This window comes from Sciurus carolinensis, chromosome 1 (genome assembly GCF_902686445.1).
Source record: "Sciurus carolinensis chromosome 1, mSciCar1.2, whole genome shotgun sequence".
NCBI lineage: Eukaryota > Metazoa > Chordata > Mammalia > Rodentia > Sciuridae > Sciurus > Sciurus carolinensis.
Genome location: NC_062213.1, coordinates 137,586,289 through 137,610,640, shown reverse-complemented (window position 1 = coordinate 137,610,640; position 24,352 = coordinate 137,586,289). Strand labels below are relative to the sequence as shown.

The 24,352-nt window shown below is 33.2% G+C and overlaps 1 protein-coding gene across 3 annotated transcripts in view; it reads right to left on the bottom strand.

Annotated features, from left to right (window-relative positions):
* The window catches only part of Syde2 (synapse defective Rho GTPase homolog 2), a 43,157-nt gene that overhangs the window by 8,560 nt on the left and 10,245 nt on the right, over positions 1–24,352 (bottom strand). For all 3 annotated transcript variants that reach the window (XM_047527311.1, XM_047527319.1, XM_047527326.1), the window contains exons 3-5: positions 18,269–19,371; positions 14,563–14,689; positions 1,030–1,211 (exon numbers count right to left, since the gene is read on the bottom strand). In XM_047527311.1, coding sequence (XP_047383267.1) covers positions 1,030–1,211; positions 14,563–14,689; positions 18,269–19,371 — 1,412 coding nt within the window. The remainder of the gene's footprint in view (positions 1–1,029; positions 1,212–14,562; positions 14,690–18,268; positions 19,372–24,352) is intronic.

Here is a 24,352-nt window from a genome sequence, read left to right as displayed (position 1 = left end):
ATATAAAATGAAATAGTGATGAATTAGGTCACATCCACTCAATGGGATAGTATGCAGCCTCTTTAAAAAGGACGTTAATAGCATGGGTAAATTCACACAACAGACTAAAACACAAAAGTTATATGATTTTAAACATGTGATTTAAATTTCTGACACTCATTTCTTCACTTAAAAGTGGTATTTATAATTTTACCTAGTGTTGGGGAGGGATTATTTCCACCTCATCAACTGTCCCCTCCTGCTTTACTTCACCCTCAGCTTCTACACTCCTTAGATGTTCCCCTCCCTCATCCAAAGGAGGAGTCTACTGAAGACAGCACTGGACATTTCTGGGACAAATATCTAGTGTATAAAATTACTGGGCTCAAAGGTTCTACCCACTCATTCTTGTACTTGCTACACCTATATAATAAGAAATGATGCAAAGTTGGCCTCCTCTGGTCAAGCCCAACCACATCTTTCTCTTATTTTCCCTCTCTTCTAAGTAACAGCCTCTAAAGTCAGGCTAAGGCTGGTTCTGCAGACCAGTCATCCTCTATCCCTCCTGCAAGTAAACCTGAGGATGCAGGTGTTGAGATTAGATTTCAGGGAGGGGAAAATGGGAAGAGGTGAGAACGAAAGAAGCAGAGGTATGGGTGTGGGGCCTAAGATTAAGCAATATACATGAAAACTGTTGTCAAATTTTAAAAATACTAAAAGAAAACACATCAAAATATCAATTATATTTGCCTTTGGATATTGGTAATTATGATTTTCCTTTAAATTGTCAATTTTCTATGATATACATATTATTTTAATAATAAAATAATACATTTTTAAAACTTAAAAGGTATATTCATGTCTAGGCTAAAGTCAAATATAGAAGTTATAAGACTGATTTCTAGACTTAAGCTGCTTAAGAAGCAACGAAGACAGAGCTTCAACTCTAAATGCCACAAATGTCAAAGACTTAAAAAATTGTAGCTCTAGAGCTAAGCACATAATTCATTAGCTAGATTTGGGGGAAAAAATGCATGCCAATTACATTACCTTCTCAACACCTGGCAGACAATTCAACAGGTCAACAGTGAACTTAGAATCACCTGGGTCATTTTCACAACCACTTGATGACATTTTCAAAGGACTTTTTACCATTGCATCTAATACAGCCTCATAAAGCTGCTTTGTTATCAAAGGAGAAGGAAGTTCTCTTAAATAATCCTTAAGAACACCTTTGAAAAACAAATCAGAGAAAATTGTGATTGGTCTTCAGATAAAATAAAGAACTATGTTTTTTTTTTTAAATATAAATATTGCCATAGCCAACTTTTAATATTCTAAATAAAAGCAACAACAAAAGTACTATAACAAAACTCTAGAAATTTGTATTTTTTAAAGCTATCTTAGTAATTTACTTAATTTTAAAAATATACTAGACACACACAAATTTCCAATTACCATCCATATTAGGTTATGAATCATATAACAAGCTACTTGATACACATGTCCTATTGATTCTGTCCCTCTATAAAAGCTCCTTTAAATGCATGCAAAACAAAAGAAAAGCATATTAATTAATGTTAGTTGTAAATAATTTTCCAACTATGTAAATTTTGAGTTTCCAGACTTTTATTAATAGTGAAAGACTACACACAGTCCAAAGTCTTCACAAATAAATGAGTTATATAAATGCATTTCCTGATACTGGAAATGGGCTTTAAACAGATACACTAGATGGTTGGATAATCTATAATGTTACACTATCATATGAAAGAAAAAATCTTTCCTGAAACCAAACAAGTGAAACCAAAAGCCAAGAAAAGAAAATATCAGACATCACTATAGGAGTAAGGGACGTCAATTTTAAACACATATCAAGTGGTTTTGAACTGAGATATTACCTATATTAGGGGAAACAGTAGAGAGTCATAGTTGTTACACCTAAGCACAGAAGGTAAGATGCTAGATAAGGCTGAAATGTCATCAAAAGGGAAAATGAGATTTTTCTGATTGCCAAAACCTAAATATATATAATACTGATTTAGAACATGCTCTCAAATTAGCTGAAAACTTAGTCTAAAAGCTTAGCTTAGGGGGGTGGGAGGAGTTAGTGTTAGGGTTAGGGTTAGGTTTAGGGTTAGGGTTAGGGTTAAGGAGGGTGGCAAGAATGGAGGAAGGAAGGACTGTATAGAGGGAAAAGAGAAGTGGGAGGGATGGGGGGGAAGGAAAAAAATAAAAGAATGAATCAAACAACATTACCCTATGTAAATTTATGATTACACAAATGGTATGCCTTGACTCCATGTACAAACAGAGAAACAACATGTATCCCATTTGTTTACAATAAAAAAAAAAAACAAATTTCCACAATAAATTAAGGAAAATTAAAAAAAAAAAGCTTAGGTTGAATTTAAACAGCATCATATAGAAAGCTTCTATTTGATAATTTAAAAAATTTTAATAGTGACAAGGTTCATACATTTCTTATGCATCATTCTAATATTTGTTTATGCAAATATAAATATTATTTCTCTCCCTTTATTACATAAAAGATAACATATATCTCTCATTCTGTTTCTTACTTTTTCATTTAATACCATAACCTTGAGATCTTAGTACATAGACAGCTTTCTCAATCATTTTTATAGTCACATCATAGCACTCCAGTGGATGGGTATACCAGTTTTATTGGCTCACTCCCCTATAGATAGGCATTTTGATTCTTCCTAATCTTTTGTTATTTCAACATATGCTGCAATGAAAAACCTTTCATATCATCACTTTGTATGAATGCAGATATGTCTATAGCATAAATATGTTTTAGCAGATAGAAGAATTTCATTTTGAACATATTGAGCTTAAATTATCTATGGAACATCTGAAGTTGCTGGATATAAAAATGTAAGGCTCAGAAAAGAGATGACATAGATCCAAGAATGATCAATTTAAAGATGATAATGACTGAGATTATCAAAGAGGCATGGATGATAAGAGATAGTGCAGAAAATAACCCTGAAGAACATCAATTTTTCAGGAAAGAAGATTTTCCAATGATAACTAAGGAAGAATGGAAAAGAAGCATGTGTGGTGAGAAGAGGCAGTGATGGGGATGGAGAAGAATGGCAAATATGTTGCCAAGGAAGTCAAGAAAAAAAATATTTCAAGAAAGAGTTTAAGGTATCAAACGATACCCAACAATAATTAGGTTAGATAAAGAATCATATTAAATTCTGTGAGATAGAGTATTTCTTAACCCTACTAAATCACAATCTCCAGGGACCAGAACTCAAGCCCCTGTATTTTTAACAAATTCATCTTACAATTCTATGCAGTCAATTTTTTTTTTTAACTAGCTACAGAAAACAATGATCTAGAGATAATTTTGAGAAGAGCAAAACAAGAAAGTCAGCAACCGTGGCAAACAGTTTCAGGAGAATAAAGGACTCTGGAGTCAGGCAGTTGGTGAGAAAATAAATGAGCATAAAAGAAACATACAGATTACCAGTTTACTAAGTCTAGCTTTGAGAGAAGGTGATAACCACACAGGAGAGGAAAGGACAGGGCAGGATCAAAATAGTGATTTTCCTTTAAAAATTAAAGACATTTGAATATTTCAACACTAATTGTACAGAAGATATTACAAAAGGGTTTCAAAGCCAGGCTCGGTGGCGGTGGCGGCAAATGCCTGTTCAAAATTAGCCTCAGCAAAAGCAAGGTGCTAAGCAATTCAGTGAGACCTGTCTCTAAATAAAATACAAAATAAGGCTGGGGATGTAGTTCAATCTCCGGTACCAAAAAACAAAAAATGGGTTTCAAGACTCAGGAGAGGGAGAATGAAATTAACTGAGCAAAGTTCCTAGAGAGGAAAGAAAAGATTACTGAGGATAGATGTAGGAATTAAAATTAGTCCAAGATGTAAGGAAACTCATCTCACCTTTACACTACTACAAAAAGGAAACTGGGAAGTAGAAAGCACATATGCCAAAGAATGCTCACTGATAGACTGGTTCACAAGAAGTAGATGAAGTTCCCAGCTGATGACTTCATATTTTTTCTGTGAAGTTAGTAGGCAAGATCATCAACTAAGTGACACATGGGTGAATGAGGTTTAAGGACAGTGAGAAGATATCAAACATAGAGTCTAGAGACAAAGAGAGAAAGAGAAAAAGCTGATAAGAAAACACAATTACTAGCAAATACCACTAAGAACCTGGTTAATTTTGAAATCTATGAATTTATACAAGCACTAAAATACACTCTTGTGTAATTCTTTTCTCATAACAATCAGAAACCCAGACATAGGCTAGAAAAGCAGACCAGTGCTTCTAGTTGGAACTAGATTTGTCTTCCTGTATGCCATGACTGAAAACACCAGACAAATATATGGAAGGGAAAAACTATGTCCAAAACATTGAACATGAGGTGAATAGTGATCCCTGAACAATGCAAACTAAATGAGATAAGCCCCTAACTTCCCTAATTTACTGCCTGAAGGGACTTTCCAGGTTCAGCAAGGGAAAAGAAACCTGGGCAAAAGTTCAACAGTGTAGCTAAGCTGAGATGGAGCTAGAAATCCAAGGGGGCCAACATAGCTAGAGCTTTCAGGACAGAGTATTAGAGGTTTGGAGGCTGTCCAGAAAGAACTCTGGAAATTTGCAAGAATCCTTGTGAATCTTCATCTGAGTACTGCTCAGCACATACACGTGAGGCAACTATGCAAGGATGGGGGAGAAAACCAGCCAAAAGAATTAGAACAATTAGGGATTCTCACACAGGCAGGCAACAGCTCCTGTTCTGAGGTGCCAAAGTGGAAAACTTCATAATTCATTGAATTTGGATATAGTACTGTTTGGGACTGAATAGGTATATTGAAATCTGAACACCTAAGTACCTCAGAATGTGACCTTATTTAGAATAAAGTATTTATAGAATAAAGACAAATGAGTTCATTAGGATAGGCCCTAATCCAATATGATATGTCCTTGTAAAAAGGGAGACAGACACACAGAAAAGGAAGATGAAGTGAAGAAATACAGGAAGAATACCATGCAAAGATGGAATATTGGATTCATGCATCGACATGAGAAACAATGCCAAAGATTGCCAGCAAACCACTAGAAACTAAAAAGAAACAAGGAAAAATTCCCTTACAGGTGTCAGAGAGAGCAGGGTCCTACTGATGCTTTGATTTTGGATTTCTAACATCCAAAACTGTGAGAAAATAAATTCCTGTTTTTTTATTTTGTCATCATCACCACCACCACCACCATCACCATTTTTTTGCACTACTAGGTACTAAACTCAGAGGTGCTCTACCACGGAGCCACAACCCCAGTTCTTTTTATTTTATTTATTTTTAAAAATTTATTTGAGAAAGGGTCTTTAGAAGTGGCCAAGGCTGGCCTCAAATTTGTAATCCTCCTGTCTCAGCCTCCTAAATAGCTGAAGTTATAGGTGTGTGCTACCATGCCTGGCAAGTTTCTATTGTTTTAGTCACCTCTGTTATAGTAACCCACAGGAAACTAATACAAGCACATAGAAGATTTTTAATTTAGTAGTGAATCAAAGAAATAGACAAAAAGGAGACTTATTTAGAGGATGCTCTTACTCTACCTAGGACAGCTGAGAAGATAAAAACCCTTTGTGAATAAATTAGTTGCATACCAGAACTCAGCTTGAGTATTTATAGGAATAAAAAAAAAAAAAAAAATCCAGCACCCAAGAAGGTAAAATTCACATCTGGTATCCAATAAAAAATCACCAAGCATAGAAAAAGGAGCAAATATGACTTATAATAGGGATAAAAATCAACTTAAACCAAACCAGAAAATATATAGCTGAAAGATTTAGCAGATAAGGATATTAAAAAGTTATTACAACTATATTCCATATGTTCAAGAAGCTAGAATAAAAACTGAACATGTTAAGTGGAGACTTGGAAAGTTATACACACACACACACACACACACACACACACACACCAGACTTTCAGTAGTGAAAACTAGGATATCTGAGATTTAAAATGCAATGAATGAGATTAACATAATGCAATGAATGAGATTAATCACTTGAAAATATAGCAACATAAACAATCCAAATTAAAATGGGGGGACATGAAAAAATAAACATCCGTGAGCTGTGGAATAATTTCAAGTAGCCTTACATATATATGTAATTGGTATCTTTAAAGAAAAGGCAGTAGCAGGGAGTGGTAGATAGGAAGGAAAAAATAATTTGAATAAGAAACAGATAAAAACACAATTATAGCTGGAGATTTCAGTACTACTATTAGCAATAGAAAGAAACAAAGATGTAGAAGGTTGGGACAAGATTATTAGTCAACTTGACTTTACTGGTAATTACAGCACTCCCAAACCCAGAATACACATTCTTCAGATGAACTCAAAAAGGAACACTTACCACCAGAAAAAAAAAAAAAAAAAAAAAAACCCAAAGCTAAAAACAAACAAAAAACTATGCTGGACTCAATAAATATAAAAGCATTTGAGCCCATGAAGCATATTCTATGATCATATGAAATTAAATGAGAAATCAATAACAGAAAAATATCTGGAAAATCCCCCAAATATTTGGAAACAAACGAACATATTTCTAAATAAATAACATACTTCTAAATAATAATTCGTGGGGGGGGGAAGCATTTTGAACTGAATGCAAATGAAAACAACTCTGTGGGAGACAGCTAAAGAAGTGTTTAGGGGGAAATCGATAGATGTTATATTAGAAAAGAAGAGTCAAAATAGTGGCCTTAACTATCTTCAGAAACTAGAAAAAGAGAAACATGTTATGCCCAGAGTAAGCAGAAGAAAGAAAAATACAAAGATCAGAGTAGACATTAATGAAACAGAGACTAAGAAAACAGAAAAATCAATGCCACCAAAAGCTGGTTCTCTGAAAACATCACCAAATTGACAAACCTTTCAGTAGATTAATCAAGTAGAAAAAGACTCAAATTACTAAAATCAAGAATAAAGGAGGGGATATCACTACTAACCTTACAGAAATGAAAAGGATTATAAGAACATACTATGAACAACTATATCTAATAAATTAGATAGCTCATACACAAGTTAGAATGTGCAGAATGATAGAAACTATTAATAGTTCAAGAAGGAATAGAAAATCTGATTAGACTTATATTAAGAGATTGAATTAGCCATTTTAAAACTTCCCACAAAGAAAATCCAGGCCTAGAGGGCTTCACCGGGTAAAACTATCAAATATTTAAAGAATACCAATTCTTTGCAGACTCTTCCCAAAAACAGCAAAGAGAACACTTTCCACTTTAATTTTATAAAGCCAATATTAACAAAGTACCAAACCAGATAGAGATATCACAAAAAAACTATAAATCAGTATCTCTTAGAAATATAGAAGGAAAATTGCTTAATAAAATATTAACACATGAAATCCAGCAAAATATGTATATATACATATATGTGTGTGTATATATATGTGTATGTATGTATATAAAAGATGTGTGTGTGTGTGTGTGTGTGTGTATTTTTTTTCTAAGTAGAGTATATACCATAACCAAGTGAGAACTGTCACAGGGATATAAGGTTGGTTTGACATCTGAAAACCAATTAATGTAATATATCAATCAAATAAAGGACAAAAACCCACATAATCTTCTCAATAGACTCAGAAAAGTCCAACAAAATCCAATATATTTCATGATAAAATATAATCAACAAACTTGGAATAGAAGGGAACTTCCTCAACTTGATAAAAGGAATCTATGAAAAATCTAAAAATAACATTATACCTAGCAGTCAAAAGCTAAATGCTTTGCTCCTAAAACCAAGATTGAGATAAAGATGCCCATTCTTGACACTTTCATTCAACATCATATTGGAGGTTCTAGTCAGAGCAATTAGGTAAGAAAAAGAAGTTAAAAAAAAAAGAGTCAGATTGGAGAGAGAAAAGTAGAAATATCTCTATTAATCTTGTATATAAAAATCCAAAGGAATGCATTAAAAACTACTAAACTAATAAATGAGATTAGCATGATACAAGATCAATATACAAAAACCAACTGTACCTCCATACATTAAAATGAACAGTCCAACAAGGAAACTATGAAAACAAATCCATTATAATAGAATCAAAAAGAATTAAACGCTTAGGAAAAACAGTGCAAATTTTTACTCTGAAAACAAAAATTATTTTTGAAAAAGATTAAAGGAGATCTAAAATGGAATTTAACTCATTTTGTGGATTAGAAGACTTAATACTGTGAAGAGGTCAATACTCACCAAATTGATTACAGATTCAATGTAAATTCTATCAAAATCCCAGCTAGCTTTTTCACAGAAATTTATTTATTTTAGTTGACCCTAAAGTTCACATGTACATGCAAGAGACCCAGAACAGTCTAAAAATCTTGACGAGAAAGAACAGGGAAGAACTAACACTTCCCAATTTTAAAACTTACTACAAAGCTTCAGTAATCAAAACAGTGGTACTAGCATCAGGACGAATATATAGAGCAATGAATGAGTATTGAAAAGCCAGAAAAAAGCCCTCACATTTATGGTCAATTGACTCTTGAAAAGGTGAAAGACAAGTCAATGAGAAAAGAATAGTCTTTCAATAGTGGTGCCAGGACAAGTTAAAGTCCACTTATTAGAGATTAATAAAGTTGGAGCCTCTTCCTCATACAATGTACAAAAAATTAATTGCAACTGGAAAACAGACCTAAAGGCAAGAACTAGAACTATGAAATGCTCAGGAGAAAACACTGTAAATCTTTATGATCATGGCTTAAGCAAAGCCTTAGATATGATACCAAAATTGCAAGTGAAAAATATATTAGAATCATCAAAATCAAAGAATACCATCAAGAAAATAAGTAGGGAAAAATGGCAAATTATATATCAGATCAGGGACTTGTTCCAGAATACATAAAGAACTCATAAATAATCTGACTTGAAACAACTGTAATCAATTTGAGTATTGACCTCTTCACAGATTTCTCTGAAGAAAATATACAAGTGGCTAATAAGAATGTCAGTATTTAGGGATAAATCTGATAACAAATGTAAGAACTACACATTATCAATTAAAAGATAATGCTAACAAACACATCATGTTCTAATATTTCCATTCAATATTGTTAACATGTTAATTTGTCTCATATTCATGTATAAATTTAATGCAATAATCAAGATAAGATAATGTGATTTAGGCATAAAAGAGATATTTACCCAAAAGAACTGAAAGCATATAATAGGGTTAGGGGTATAGATCAGTGGTCAAGCATCTGCCTAATGAGGCCATGGGTTCAATCACCAGTATTACTTAAAAAGCAAGCAAGAAAGAGAAATAAAGGAAGAAATGAAAGCATATGCCCACTCAACAACTTATACATGAAAGTTCAAAGCAACTTTATTTATAATAGTCCCAAACTGGAAAAGATGCAATTGTCTGTCAACAGATGAATGGATCACAAGTGACAATATATACCTACAATGGAATGCTATTTGGCAATAAAAAGGAAATGGATCTCATTACAAACCAATTGGTCAGGAATTCTCTTTGTGTGTGGAAAACATGCCTACCAATGCCTTCCTAGCAGTTAGGCAGGAACTTGTACACTAGTCTATGTTATTCCCCTGGCAGACATTGCCCTGGAGTTCAATCTCTCTTAATACCAGTAGAAGCTCACGGTAGAGTCAAAGGGGCTATATCAATTATGCCCCTGTTAATTGGCTTAGGAATTACAGCCAGGATAAGAGCGAGAATTGGGGTTAGAGGGAAAAGAGGGGTGGGAGGGGAGGGGGGAAGGGAAAAAATAACAGAATGAATCAAACAACATTACCCTATGTAAATTTATGATTACACAAATGGTACGCCTTTAGTCCATGTACAAACAGAGAAACAACAAGTATCCCATTTGTTTAAAATTAAAAAATTAAAAAATTGAAAAAAAAAAAAAAAAAAGAATTGGGGGAATAGCATCTTCTGAGGCCCACTAAAACCAACTGTCAACACAGTTTATGGATGACATGCAGTGAATTCCAGAAATACTTAAGACCTTACAAGACCAGGTAGGTTCCCTTGCAGAGGCTGTCCTATAAAACAGAAGAGGTTTAAACCTGCTGACCACTGAATAAGGAGGACTTTCTGCATTCCTGGATGAGAAATGCTGTTTTTATACAAACAAATCTGGAATAAAGACATGATCAAGTAACAAAGAGAAAACATAGCAAAGAAGAAAGAGCAATTAGCAAACTCCGGGTCAATTTGGGAAAACTACTGGAATTCAAGAGCCTGGCTCCTGCCTTTAGCAGGACCCTTCACAATGATACTCCTGGGTCTGAAGTTCAGGTCATGAACTTTGAGCTCCCTAGTTGGATTTTATTTTATTTTATTTATTTATTTATTTTTTTGCTGGGTATTGAACCCAGGGCCTTGGGCTTGCAAGGCAAGGCAAGCACTCTACCAACTGAGCTATCTCCCCAGCCCCTCGTACCATGTTTTGAGGCAATAAAATTGCAGGTCTTGACTTCTGGACCTAACTATCATGCAGTAAGACAAGAAGACCCTAAATATCCAATCCCATGTAAGACACATTTGTGAAGATTAATGTCTTCTATAAAAATAAACATACATCAAAAGGGGGGAAAGAAGGAGAAAATGGCACTTTGTAACTTTCTGCAGAAATGTAGCTGTATCACTTAATTGTTAGTATGAGTTTTAGGTTACTATGCCAATTAACTGCTGCCCAAACTATAACCTTGTAGGCATGTGGGTTTTTTTTTTTTTTTTAATATAGTTCTTAGGGATGTAAGCTTACAGTTATCTTGAAAAACTGCTGCCAGTGGTGAAGGCCAATTTGAGACATCACTCACAGGTGTTTGACTGCCTTTGTTCTGCATCTGTGAGCTGCTTATAGCAAGAATTCCTGTGTATGGTCTTAGGTCACATGGACCAAGAATTCTAACATACTAATGTTGTAATTTCCTATAAAGCTTTGGGTGACCTCAGTTCGAGGCCCAGAATTTCAGAGCAATAGTCATCTGAGTCTGCTGGCATGATAAACTTGAGTTCTCCCCTCCAAAAAAAAGACATGTACCATGAACACTTGCAGTAACAGGGCTAAATCTCAAAATAATTTGGCTAGTAAAAGAGGCCAAATTCCCCTGCCTCTACAAAAAACCAAAACACCACACAAGAGTTCCCACTGTGCAATTCCATTACATAAATGCTAGAAAATTAATATAGCAAAAGAAAAAATATCAGTGGTTGCCTCAGGACAGCGAATAAAGAGGGGAAAGGCTGCGTTACTATAGTATGCTAATTTTAAGTCCTTTGGGTATAAACCAAGAAGAGGGATAACTGGGTCAAAAGGTGGGTCCATTCCAAGTTTTCTGAGGAATCTCCACACTGCTTTCCAGAATATCTGCACCAATTTGCAACTCCACCAGCAATGTAAAAGTGTGCCTTTTTCCCCTACATCCACACCAACATCTATTATTGTTTGTGTTCTCAATAATAGTCATTCTAATTGGAGTAAAATGAAATCTTAAGAGACAAAAGGGGTACAACATTTCATTTCTATAGTTGTTCAGGATGTAGACTCATACCATTCCGTGTAATCATACATGTACACAGGGTAATGATGTCTGTCTCATTCCAACATTTTTCATACCCCCAGCTCCTCCTCTCTCTCATTTTCCTCTATGTAATCTAAAGTTCCTCCATTCTTCTCTCACTCCCCCACCCCTCACCCCCATTATATATCATTATCCACTTATTAGGGAAAACATTTGGCATTTTGTTTGGGGGGATTGGATTATTTCACTTAGCATGATATTCTCCAATCTCATCCATTTATCTGCAAATGCCATAATATTATTCTTTATGGCTGAATAATATTCCATTGTGTATATATACCACAATTTCTTTATCCATTCATCTGTTGAAGGGCAACTAGGTTGTGAATTGAGCTGCTAGTTATTGTGAATTGAGCTGTCTGTAAAAAATTAAAAAAATAATAACAACAACAAAAAAAAGGGAAAGGCACTGGAAAGAAGAATTACACAGAAACATCAGGGATCTTTTGGAGATGGTACTTATATTCATTACATTTGCTGTGGTTATGGTACATGAATATATGTGAAAACATTCAATTATATACCTTAAATACATGCTTTTTATCATATGGCAATTATATCTCAATAAAGGTTAAATAAGACTCAAATGACATTGCAGATTGGAGGTTTGTCAGATGAGTGGATCAAAGGAACAATGAGGCAACAGCATTTAAGCATTTGTATGAAAGTGGCTAAAAATGATGAAACATGAAATCTAATATGACTAGAGTGGGAAATTACACAAAAAGAGAAATGACTGAGCAAAAATATTAAAGGATAACTAATGAAGTAAAAAATGGGCAGGAATATAACTGAGTAAGGAAATTTGAAACTAGGAAACATTAGCTCTAAAATGAAATGAATTCAAAGTTTCAGAGGCAAATTCTAGATGGCAAGAACCATGATCTTAGGAGTAGGTCATAAAGTAGAGTTGTAGGTCATGTTGGATGACAGAAAATCTAGGGTTCTGAATCCTACATGGCAGGTCTTGGATTGAACATATAACCCTGAAGTCCTCAGGGAATGAACAGAGTTTCATATCTTAAATTTTGTATTTGCTGTAAAAAAAAAAAAAAAAACAGTTTGCCTGAAGCATTTCATTTTGTGCTCCAGACAAACCAAACTCTAAAAATGCATTAAACTGTGAACAACTCCATCACTTACTTCATTAATTTCTTATTTTCTAGACTTACTTATTAATTATATTTGAAAGTTTATTCAGAAATGTGAGTTCATGTGGAACAAATATTTGAGGCAACATTATTATTAGCCAATTTCCCAAATCAACAACATCCTTAGTTTTGAGCCACAATGACTAATTTATTGTAATTCTAATGATATTTATCAAACAAATCTTAAATCATTTTTTGACTTTATGAAGAAAGAAAATAGTTCTAAATTCTTTTGAAAATAGCCTTACTACCAAGAAATAGTCAATTCATGAAATTAGAAACTCTCAATTTTGGAAAAGAATACCATAATCCCTATATTCATCAGCCTATTATCTTCTGGATATGATACAAATATCCCAACCTAAAATCCCTTCTTACACTATTAATTGATTAAAATGACTCTATTTCAACTTTTAAATCATACATGCTTAACATAATTTTTATTTCTAAAACAAGGCTTCACCAAAACAAATGTCCACTTTCTTTCTTTTTTTTCAGTGGTGGGGATCAATCCCACAACCTTATATATGCCAGTCAAGGGCTCTACCACTGAGCACTTGCCAAAGACCCACTTTTATTTATAGAGTACACTTTCCTAAAAATTAGTATTTATAAAAATTTTCTCTAATGAATTTATAAAGTGGATATTTTACTTGTTTTGTTAATCACATATTAACAAGGGAAGAACATTCCGTATTTTTAAAATTACCTCATTTTTATAGAGATAAGCCTCTTACTTCATAAAAAATAAGTAACCATTATTTCTGATTTGTTAAAATTTCTAAGAAATTTATAAGAAAGAAAAGGGTGCCTTGGCTTGTTTTCCCTTTTCAGAGGTACAAGAAGTATATCCTTCTCAATACTATACAATGGTTATATTGACCACTTGAACAGACAGTTCAAATTCTACTATATCCTATTTTTAGTGGTAAGTGAACTTCACTTAATATATCCATTTATATCTCTCACTACTACTTCAAATCTAATATATCCAAACAAATTCATAATCGTTCTCAGTATTTCCCCACCAAAAGCAGATCTTCTTGTAGCTCTTTTTTCTGCTATAATGGTTAGTCACCAAATCAAAAGGTTCCAAAATCATATTTGTTTTGGGCCCTCTCTTGTTACACATCCTTTCAATTCTATGCTTTTCTATTTGTACTGCTACAATCACTCATCACCTCATTGCTGGACCTATTGCAAAGGCTTCCTGATTTTCCTTCCTCTGGCCTCTTCAATTTTAATCACATACAGACTTTCCAGATCAATATTCCCAAAAACAATCTTTAATGACTCTACTTCCCTACTCGAAAGATCCCCTTTGCCTAGCAAATACGTAATTTTCAAACCAAATAAGCAATGTTCTTTATATCCACTAAGCTTCAGTCAAACTCCTATGGCATTTTATTTATCTCTCTATGAAGAGATATCTGCTAGCTACTCCAGCTAATTTGATGTAGTTCTTACTTCCCCCTCATCATCTGTTGGCTATTTAAGGGCAGGAACCATATCTTAATATCTTCCCACAAAAATAACACAGTAATGATTGCTGGGGTTATGGCTCAGTGGTAGAGCACTCACCTGGCATGTGAGGCACTGGGTTCAATTCTCGGCACCACATATAAATAAAAAAATAAAGGTCCACTGACAACTAAAACACAATAAATAAATAAGTAGCATTTATGAAGGAAGGAAACCAAGACTTAAAAAAAAAAAGAACTCAAATTAAATTTAGGCTACATTAGTGTTTCAATTCTTGTTGAGTACATAAAATAAAATCTATTTATTACCTGTTATTACATTTATATCTGGGTACTCGTTTTCACACAGACCAACAGCTTTGCTATCCCGCTCAAAAGCCTCTCGAAGTTCTTTCTTGACTGCTGCTGAACCACATAATCGATACAGGCCCACTACCTAGAAATAAAATTATGGCCACATTATGTTGTATTTGATAAAGAAACAATATGATAGTACACACAGATCACACGAACTTGGCAATCACATATGTTCTGATGGCATTATAATACTTCAAAGACAGCTACTGAAGTCTCACCACAGACAATGTTGTTTAGTTTAAAAACATCCTATTATTTCATTTCAAACAATATACTATGATTTCTACAGTCCTGGCAATCTTAAGAAAAAGGTACAATCCTTTCTTTTCATATGCTCAACCAATATCTCAATACCGAGCATGTACCATTTCATATCTTTTGCCCTAGACTGACAAAAGGCAACACCATAATTAAACCATCATTTTAGAGTTATAAAGCCCCACGCTGTCACTCTTTACTGATGAACTTGGGCAGGTTATTTAATTTCTTTAAAACTCACTTTCTTTATTCATAAATTATAATTATACAGTTCAAACAAGGTGCCAGTATGCTATTTGTGTAAAGTTTTTTTTAGGAAAAAAACAAAAGATTCTCAGGAAGAAGTAAAAGCCAAACCTAAAGGGAATTTTACTTGTGAAATTGATTATAAAGTAACCAAAGAAAATTAATCAATATAGTAAATATAAAACCTCTAGTTTAAAATTTATACAAGTTGCATAGATACTACTCACTCCAATAACCTACAATGAAAAGATTAAAAAAAATAAAAAAAAAAACCTTAGTTCACACAGGTTCTGAAATATTAAGTCTTAAGTTCACTATAAATTCACTGAGAGGAAACCAGTAAGGTTGCTCTAAGGAAAAAACATGCCTAACTGACCTGCAAGAGTTCTCTGAAAGAGTATTAAGGAAAATAAGTGGTTGCCACCTATATACTTTCACATCAAAGACTATTTAGAAATCCCAGTCATCTTGAATTGAAGGCAGAGTTACAGAGAAAGAAATTATTTCAAGACAGAAATAAAGCAAAGCCTCAAAAATTTAAAATATAAAATGTTATAAACAATCTACAAGGTGTACTCAAATGAAATTTTGGGGTTTACTTATGACTTAACCTCTTAAGTCATTAAAAAACTGATAGCACTAACAAAAGCAAAAGACAAAAGACAAAAACAAACACACAAACAAAAATCCTGATAGAATATACCAGAGAAGATGGGTCTTAATGTAAGAAAGTGTCAATAATGGATACAAGGAAATGCTGTCCATAATGTTTGAAAGCTCTAAGTATTAATTGAAAGATAGTTAAAAAAAAACTAAAACTATTTCTAAGATAGTAATGCAAAGTGCTGTTACATTCGAAAGGATTAACATGATATGGGAAACTAAGAAATGTGTACTAGGAAAATAACTGAGGTTTCTATTCTTAACCATATTCCTGATGCATTTATGTTGAGAATAGCATTTGTTAGGCTGGCTGCATCATCTCAAGAAAGACAAGGTAAAAATGTAGATAACCTAGAAAATAAGACTAAAATACTAAATAGGCTCAAAGAAAATCCTTCCACAACAGAAGAAACTAACTTGATTATAGCACTTGTGATGTGTGCATATTTAAGTGTCATAAAGACCTATAATAAGGACATGTCTCCTTGAACTTGAGAAGGAAATGAAACTAGAACAAATTAAAGGAAGTACTATTTAAATAGTAGACAATAAATTAACATAACATTTTACCCCCAAAGCTGAAATTACAACATGGCTTTTAAATGGATGAATATAAAGAAATTAAGATCTAAAATAGGTATTTCAATATTTTAGGATATATTCCTAAATTTAGAACGCTAACTTCTTGAATCAAACTCATGAAGTCCATACTGGATTCCTCTATCAGTACCAGAATCTGTATTGGATGGAGCATGAGTATCTACTGGAATCAGAAGACAGGTGGTAGCTGCATTCAAGGTATGTAGCCCAGGCCACAAACTATTTTCATGTAAATGTAAAAACTTGATTTTCACAGTGAAAAAACAAGATAATAACTGACAAAAAGATAAACAAAATTTAAGAAGCATGGTAGCCTGTAAAATGTGGACATGTTAAGCCTACATGTGTAGGTATGCATGTTTGTGTGCACGCGCAAGTGAGCATGCACACATAGGTGGAGAAGCAGCAAGGAAAAGAAAAAAAAAAAAGATTTTTAAAAAGCATAGTTTCAAATGCCCAACTAGAAAATTTTTTAAAATTTGCAGGAAATCTTTAAAACAAATCTTTCTAATCTTTAAGTACAGAAATAAAAAGCATTGCTAAAACTGTTTTCTTAGCCCTCAAAAAAGTGATTAGCAATCTTTATATACCTGCTCTTTATATATATTTCAAAAAATAAACTGTACAGTGCCACTTGAATTACTTATTATAATATTCAACTGTAAGTTTCTGCTTAATAATTAGCTTTAAAGTCTGCCTCATCTCTGAACTTTCTACACACTACCTGAAAGAAAAAAATGGAGGAAAAAAAACAGAGAAACTTAAGAAAGTAATTGAGAGAAAAAACTGGACTGGAAAGTAAAGTCCTCACTCTCACAGACCACCCAAACTGGAGACAGAATCATGTGCAAAGTTCAAGAAATGACTGCATACATTTTTATAAATATAAGCAAATAAAACCCATAAGGATTAAGCGATTTGCCCACCATCACAGTTAAGTAGTAGGAGTGGAGAAACCAGAATCCAGGTCCTCTGGATCTTAAGACAATATTCCATGAATGTTTGCTGTTTCTATAGCTTCCACATTAAGTTCAAGGTGAGATATTTTAAATGAAGAAATCATATTTCAGATTTTGTGGTATTTATCTTCATTGTTTTTTATCTTTTTAGTCTATGTAAATTTGAATAGGACTAAAACAGAATTATCTCAGAACCTAATGATTCTTATGATATCACAGGAATTCTGTGAGTCAAGAATGAATATAAATAATTTTTTATATCTCAATAATATCCTCGGTGATAAACTGTTTCTCATTGTCACAGTTCACATGTATTAATGTATAAAAAAGACAAGGTGTGTTAACTGGCTAACCTTGTTACATACCTTGTTACAATTAATGCCAGGTTTTTTGTTTGTTTCTTTTAATGGGATGCCTTTAAAAGAAATGAAAGGTATTCTTTTAAGGAGGACCACTCCTCATCCTACATGCTATCTGACTTCCTAAAAGTGCGAGTGAGAGGGTAGGAAAATAGGGGAGGGAGTTAGGCATGAACAAGTTTATAGGATTCAGTATTAGAACTCTCTGTCATAGAAGGTCAAAGCATGCAGAAACATTTTTTAAATGAATTAGTCCTTGCTTATGTTATCAGCTCTTGCTTTTCCTAGAACTACACTTGTAAAGCAATCTTGATGTCTAGTTATAAAACCCATGCAGCTCTGTAACACAACATAAACTGTGATCTAGTAGGCTCTCAAATCACTGATAACATAGGTTAAGGTATAAATTATACACTAAACAGTGATGTAATAAAAATAAACAATAGGAATGGGGTAATGTCTAAATTTTTTTTTTACTTTACCTTGAATTCCTTCCCCCAAGACTTACAATCAGACTTAGAATCAATTCAACAATCAATAAAGGAGGTAGTAGAAAAATACAGTGAAATATACCTGACAGCCTCTCTTTTCAATTTCCATAATACATTTCTGTATCAGGAGTGGCACCATCAATCCTACATTTTCTTTTTCTACAACTTTTTGAATGTCAACACCAAATATTACTGATTCTCGATTTTTATCTAGTCCGTGAAGAGAATTTTCCCACTGTTCCATAAGAGTCACTTTCACATATATAAGACCTCTAGGTTCAAGTTTGACAGCCAACTGATGTGTCTTTGTCACTCTGAATAAGGTGGGGAGAACAACAGTTCCATGACAACACACTTTATTTTTTCTTGGAGTGGGCTCCCAACTAAATACTACTAGTTTTAAATGTTGTGCATTTTCAATTTCTATGTTGAAAGTGTGATCCATGTCTAAAAATGTTGTCCGACACGTGAGCAAAGCTGTTCTTGCTTTGTTCACTGAATCTACCTGAATTGCACAAAAGACATCTTTTGAATCTATCCGTGGTGGTTTTAAATCCTCAGCACCATAGAAATGCACACTCATGAGCCCAGATATATACTGTGAACATTTGGGTTGATCAGAAAAATTATAATGCCTAAAAGCATCTATGTCTATTTCATTTTTACTACAACTGTTTGGAATTATTTCTTTTCCTTTTCCAAATTTGCTTTCAGATCCATGTTTGCTAGATTTAGTTATAAGTTCAGGTGAGTCTCCATCACTGAGGTAGCCACCTTTGCAGGAATACTTCAAACTCTTGGAAGTTTTCTTCTGGTAGCTGTGCTGAGAAGATACAGTGGTATCAAGATGGTACCGGCTTATGACATTCCTCTTAGCAGCTGTGGTAGTGTTTCCAGAAGGTAAAATAACTGTATGATGAATTTCTCGACAGTTATATTTAGACAAGGAAGGAGTATTATCTGAACTGTTTACATAATTCAGAGTTCCCTTAACACCTAGCTTTCGGCTAAATTCTGGCAATCTTTTCATTTTCATGGAAAGTTTCCTCACAGTTCGTGGAGATTTTATTTTATCTGGCAAGGACCAATTAATTGAACTTCCTTTTTTCACAGGGCTAGGGCTTGGAGAGGATGGTTCCATAAATCCCAATTCAGTCCTACTAGTAGCAGCTAAGATTCCAGGACCTTTAAAAAAGAATGAAAGAAAGAAAAATATTATAAAGAGATACATTTTGATTTCTCTTATTCCTATTTTATAAACCATTAACTAAACAAGGTCTCACATGGATAGGAATACTTCCCTTGTTTCATCTCAATGGGGAGATTTAGTCTGAAGTTCAGTTCAGTCTTCATCTTCATGTTCAAGCAGAATATCAAGATCTCCAGATGGTATACAATACAAAGAAACATGCCCCTCTCCAACTGCTATTCTGAAGGTTTGGAGGAAGGGTAATGCAGATTCTTTTTAACATTTCCCACTGCAATATACTCCATTGAGCATATTATATATTAGAAACTAGGAAAGTATCTTATTTTAAAATCTAGAAATGCTATACTAATAAAAGAATATTTTTTCTATATTTATAATCTTATAAAGTTAAATGTTACCACTCAGCAGAGCTAGTTTTAAAAAAAGCTAAAAATCAAACAAATTTATAATTTTGATAGCTGAGACCCTCCTTGTTCTAAAATTTTATTAAAATATATCACCAAAGATTCTGTAGGGCTATCTAGTCATGATAGCTGAGACCCTCCTTGTTCTAAAATTCTATTAAAATATATCATCAAAGATTCTGTAGGGCTATCTAGTCAATTAAGAATAACAGAATATTGAATATCATAAATGTAACTGAATAATTTTAAAAACTGTTAAGAAATGTTCCTTATTGTGCTATTTATATGCGATAATTCCACGCAACTTCAAATGTTAGTTATGGCCTTTACATGCAACAGAGATATAAGTTTTCTTGTAATTTTCTGTTTTTGTAGAGAGTAAAACAATGAAATGTTTTTGAATTTTTATCCATACAAAAAATGGCTTTATTCTTCTTTGTATGTCAACATTATTCAGGTTTATGGTTAAAAGTTCTAAAAATACTAAGAAGTATTTTACAAGTACAAATAAAGTAACAGCCTAAACCACATATCTGGAGATTAGCCACTATAAATATTTTGGTGAAAATAATAGTAAAACTAGTTTAATATTAATGAATTAATAATATTTCATTATGATAAGCACTACCAACTGACATTTATTTAGCTACTTAGTATGTGTAGTCACTTATTTAATTCTCATAATAACCCTACAAGTTAAAACCATTAGCACCCCATTTTCTAGATGAGGAGTCTGAGGCACAGAGTTGAGTTAATTGAAGATTACAAAGTTGGTAGGCGGCAGAACTAGGATCCAAACCAAAACACTGGTTTTCAGAGTCTATGCTTTTAACTACTACACCTTTTGGCTCCTTCATCCTTCTACACTCTTTTATCCAGCCATACATACTAAGCCAATTTTAAACACTTTTTCTCACCTATTATTAAAATATTCCATTTAAACATAAACTTCCCCAATTTAAAAAAAGGACAGAAAATAAATTTAACTTTTAAATTTATACTTGTTCCTAGTAAATTTTCAAACTACTAATACAAATTAAAAATACATTCTAAGGTTGGGGTTGTGGCTCAGTGACACAGTGCTTACCCAGCATGTGTGAGGTACTGGGTTCAATTCTCAGCATCACATATAAATAAATAAATAAAATAAAGGTCCATCAACAACTAAAAAAAATTGTTTTAAATCTTCTAAAACCAGTGTAGGAGAGAGGCAAGAATGGAGGAAGGATGGATTGTATAGAGGAAAAAGAGGGGTGGGGGTGGAGGGAAGGAAAAATAACAGAATGAGACAAACATATTAACCTATGTACATGTATGATTACACAAATGGTGCGACTCTACTTGGTGTACAACCAGAGAAACAATAGTTGTACCCCATTTGTATACAATGAATCAAAATAAATAAATAAATAAATAAATAAATATTCTAATACCAATAGTATATGAATTTTAACTTTTCCTGTGAAGAAACAATCTAATCCCAATTATTTAAAATTTAATTTTTCATACTTTATCTAACCATTCTTATAAAGGACAATCTAATAACTTTAATATCGGAAGTAATCTATTTTTTAAATTCAACAAATTAATGATCTTTCTTTAAAGTATTAATATGACATTCTCCCTCCAGTCCCCTCCATGTGTCCTAATGACACACACAGAATTAGTTTCTTTATAGAGAGGGTAATATTTTAAGTATGCCTCCCAGGACTTTCTGGTAAACAGCTAGTAAGAAATAAAGTGTGTGATACACTGGACAAAGCATCCCCTATGTTGCAAATCACAGCACAATTCTCCTAGCTTACTTGTCTAAAACATTCTACAGTAATCAGGGTCCTGCTTTACAAACATTAATCTATTTTGTCGCAGCCTAGAAAAACTACCCAGTGTATTAAATTGTTCCAGATTTATTAAATTGCTAAGGAATTTAACAAACTGACTTTTTACACATTGTAAGTAAATAATTTCAACTGAAGTCTCAATTGTTAAAATGAAATACTGTACGTTAGCAACTTCTACTACAGACAAGAGTGTATTTATTAAAACAAAGGCTTTTTGTTTTAATAAAATCCAAGAGCTGAAATATTACCAAATTCCACAATCCCTTAAAATTAAACTAGAACTATACTAATCAAATTACAGAACAACTACTCGCAGCAAGCACAAAATAAAAACCCTTAAATAGAAATTTATGTACCAGACTAGAGTCAAGAGAAAATGATACACTCCTTCAGCACCTGGAACAGTAACTGGAACAAAGCAAGAACCCAAACATTTGTTGAATAAATAAAGGTATCAACCAACCAATTATAAGTTGCACTATATATCTGTAAACTTTTTGGGAAATACAATACAGAAATTAACAACAGCAAATACCAGTCATAAAAACCCAGTAATGATACTAGTAAACAGATCCTAAAGAAGCAAAAAAGATCATAATGAAAGATTACTGCAATACCTGTGGGCACAATCTATTAACACCAAATGCCAGGAAAACAGTGGATGAATTAGGGCACATCAACCCAATTAAACTATATAAAGCTTGAGAAACAATGTTAATCTACGTGTAACAATGTAAAACGAAGGTATCAAGAGAAAAGCACAAAATCAATCAATCCATCCATCCCAATCTGATTGCAACTAGATAAAATACATATTGACCAGGAATTTAATAAGCACAAAACAAGTCACAGTCATTAGGATAATTTTTTTAAAAAACTGCTGTTCAGATTTAAAATATTTACAAATTTGTTTTCCTATTCTCTGATCCAAAAATTATGTTGAAATTCAACACTCTCTTTGCCAATTTCTCAACAACATTCTGCCAATATTGCTAAGGAAAACAGATCACTTTATTTTTTTTAATCTGTTATTTTTTAGTTATACATCACAGTAGAATGCATTTTTTAAATACCTTTATTTTTATTTACTTATTTTTCATGTGGTGCTGAGGATTGAACCCAGTGCCTCACACATTAGAGGCAAGTGTTCTACCACTGAGCTACAGCCCTAGCCCAGAATGTATTTATTTTAATTTTTGTTGTTGTTGTAGGTGAACACAATACTTTTTATTTTATTATGTGGTACCAAGGATAGAACCCAGTGCCTCACATGTGCCAGGCAAGCACTCCACCACTGAGTCACAATCCCAGCCTGAAGCAGATCACTTTAAGTAACTTTTCTACCAAACTAAAACAAATTAAAAAATGACATACACTAAACTGTATCTCCTTTGGTCAATTTAGGATTGTGCTTATTAGATGTGAATTATATGTTGAAAAGAATGCTGGTAAGAGGAGACATAAATAGTAGTCATTCCATACCTTAAAAAAAAATTTTTTAATGTCTGTTAGTCTAAGTTCATAGTATGCCACAAACATTTTTAAAAATTAGTTTTGTGGGAATAATACATATTAAAATATGTATCACTTTATAGATGATAGCTTTCTAACTGAGCTCTTGTCCTTATTACCCTCTTGCCTTCTCAATCCACACCCATCCCTATCTGTGTGAGCCTTCTGACACTCCACCCTTATCACAATCTGCATTCCAAATTACTATTTTAAATAATATTTATTTCTCTTTCCATCCAGATTACAAAAGAAATACATATTTACTCTGGAAAATGAGTCTACAATTAGAAATGCACAAAGAAGAAAGTTTTTAATTATCTTCAATCCCAACACCCAGAAAATAAAAACAATAAAAAAATTAACATTTTTCAATATGGCTTTCAGTGTTTCTTTCAAAATTGCCATCATATAGTACACAGTTTCATAATTCACTTTTTCTCTTAATATAACATTTTACCGGACCTCCCCAAGTCCCTGAGAAAAGGAGTCAAATGCAAATACTTTATTTGCAAAGTACAAAGTGAGAATATTCGGGGGAAAATTCAAGATGAACATCAAGCTTGCTATCACTATAAGCAACTGTAGCTTAACTTCAAGAGAAAACTCTGGGAAGATTAATCTGCTCATCATTACCCACACGAGAGGTAATGGAACTGGCATAGTCCTACACCAACTTGTCAGTAATTGGTTGAGGGATACTCAGGCAGCCCTGCAGAAAGCTTCCCTGACTTCAGACAAAGTCCTCAGGCAGAGATGCAAATACTGGGGAGGGTAGAAAAGGCTTCCCTATTCAAGGAGTAAGTAATAAAATCCAGTACATATGGAGTAAGGCACTGACAGCATCTGATACACCACACTTCTTTGAATACTGTGCATCATTTGAAATTGTATAAATTAAACGACAATATAAAACATAACTAAATTCTATCCTACACTTGATATTTGCAATCAAATATAACTTATGCTGTTTCCTGGGGAGTATGTCTAGAACTAAAAGAAGCACATCATAAAACAGAAGGCAATCAGCAAGAGCAAAACCATTAAGTTCAAAACTATATAAATGCTTTTTTTAATAGAACAAAAACTGCTGAATATCAGTAATTTCTTATGGTTCAGCCTAATATATATTAAACTTCAATTATTTCCTTTTGGGGTTCTATAACTATTATAGCACCTTTTTGAAAGGTCTTTGCTTCTAC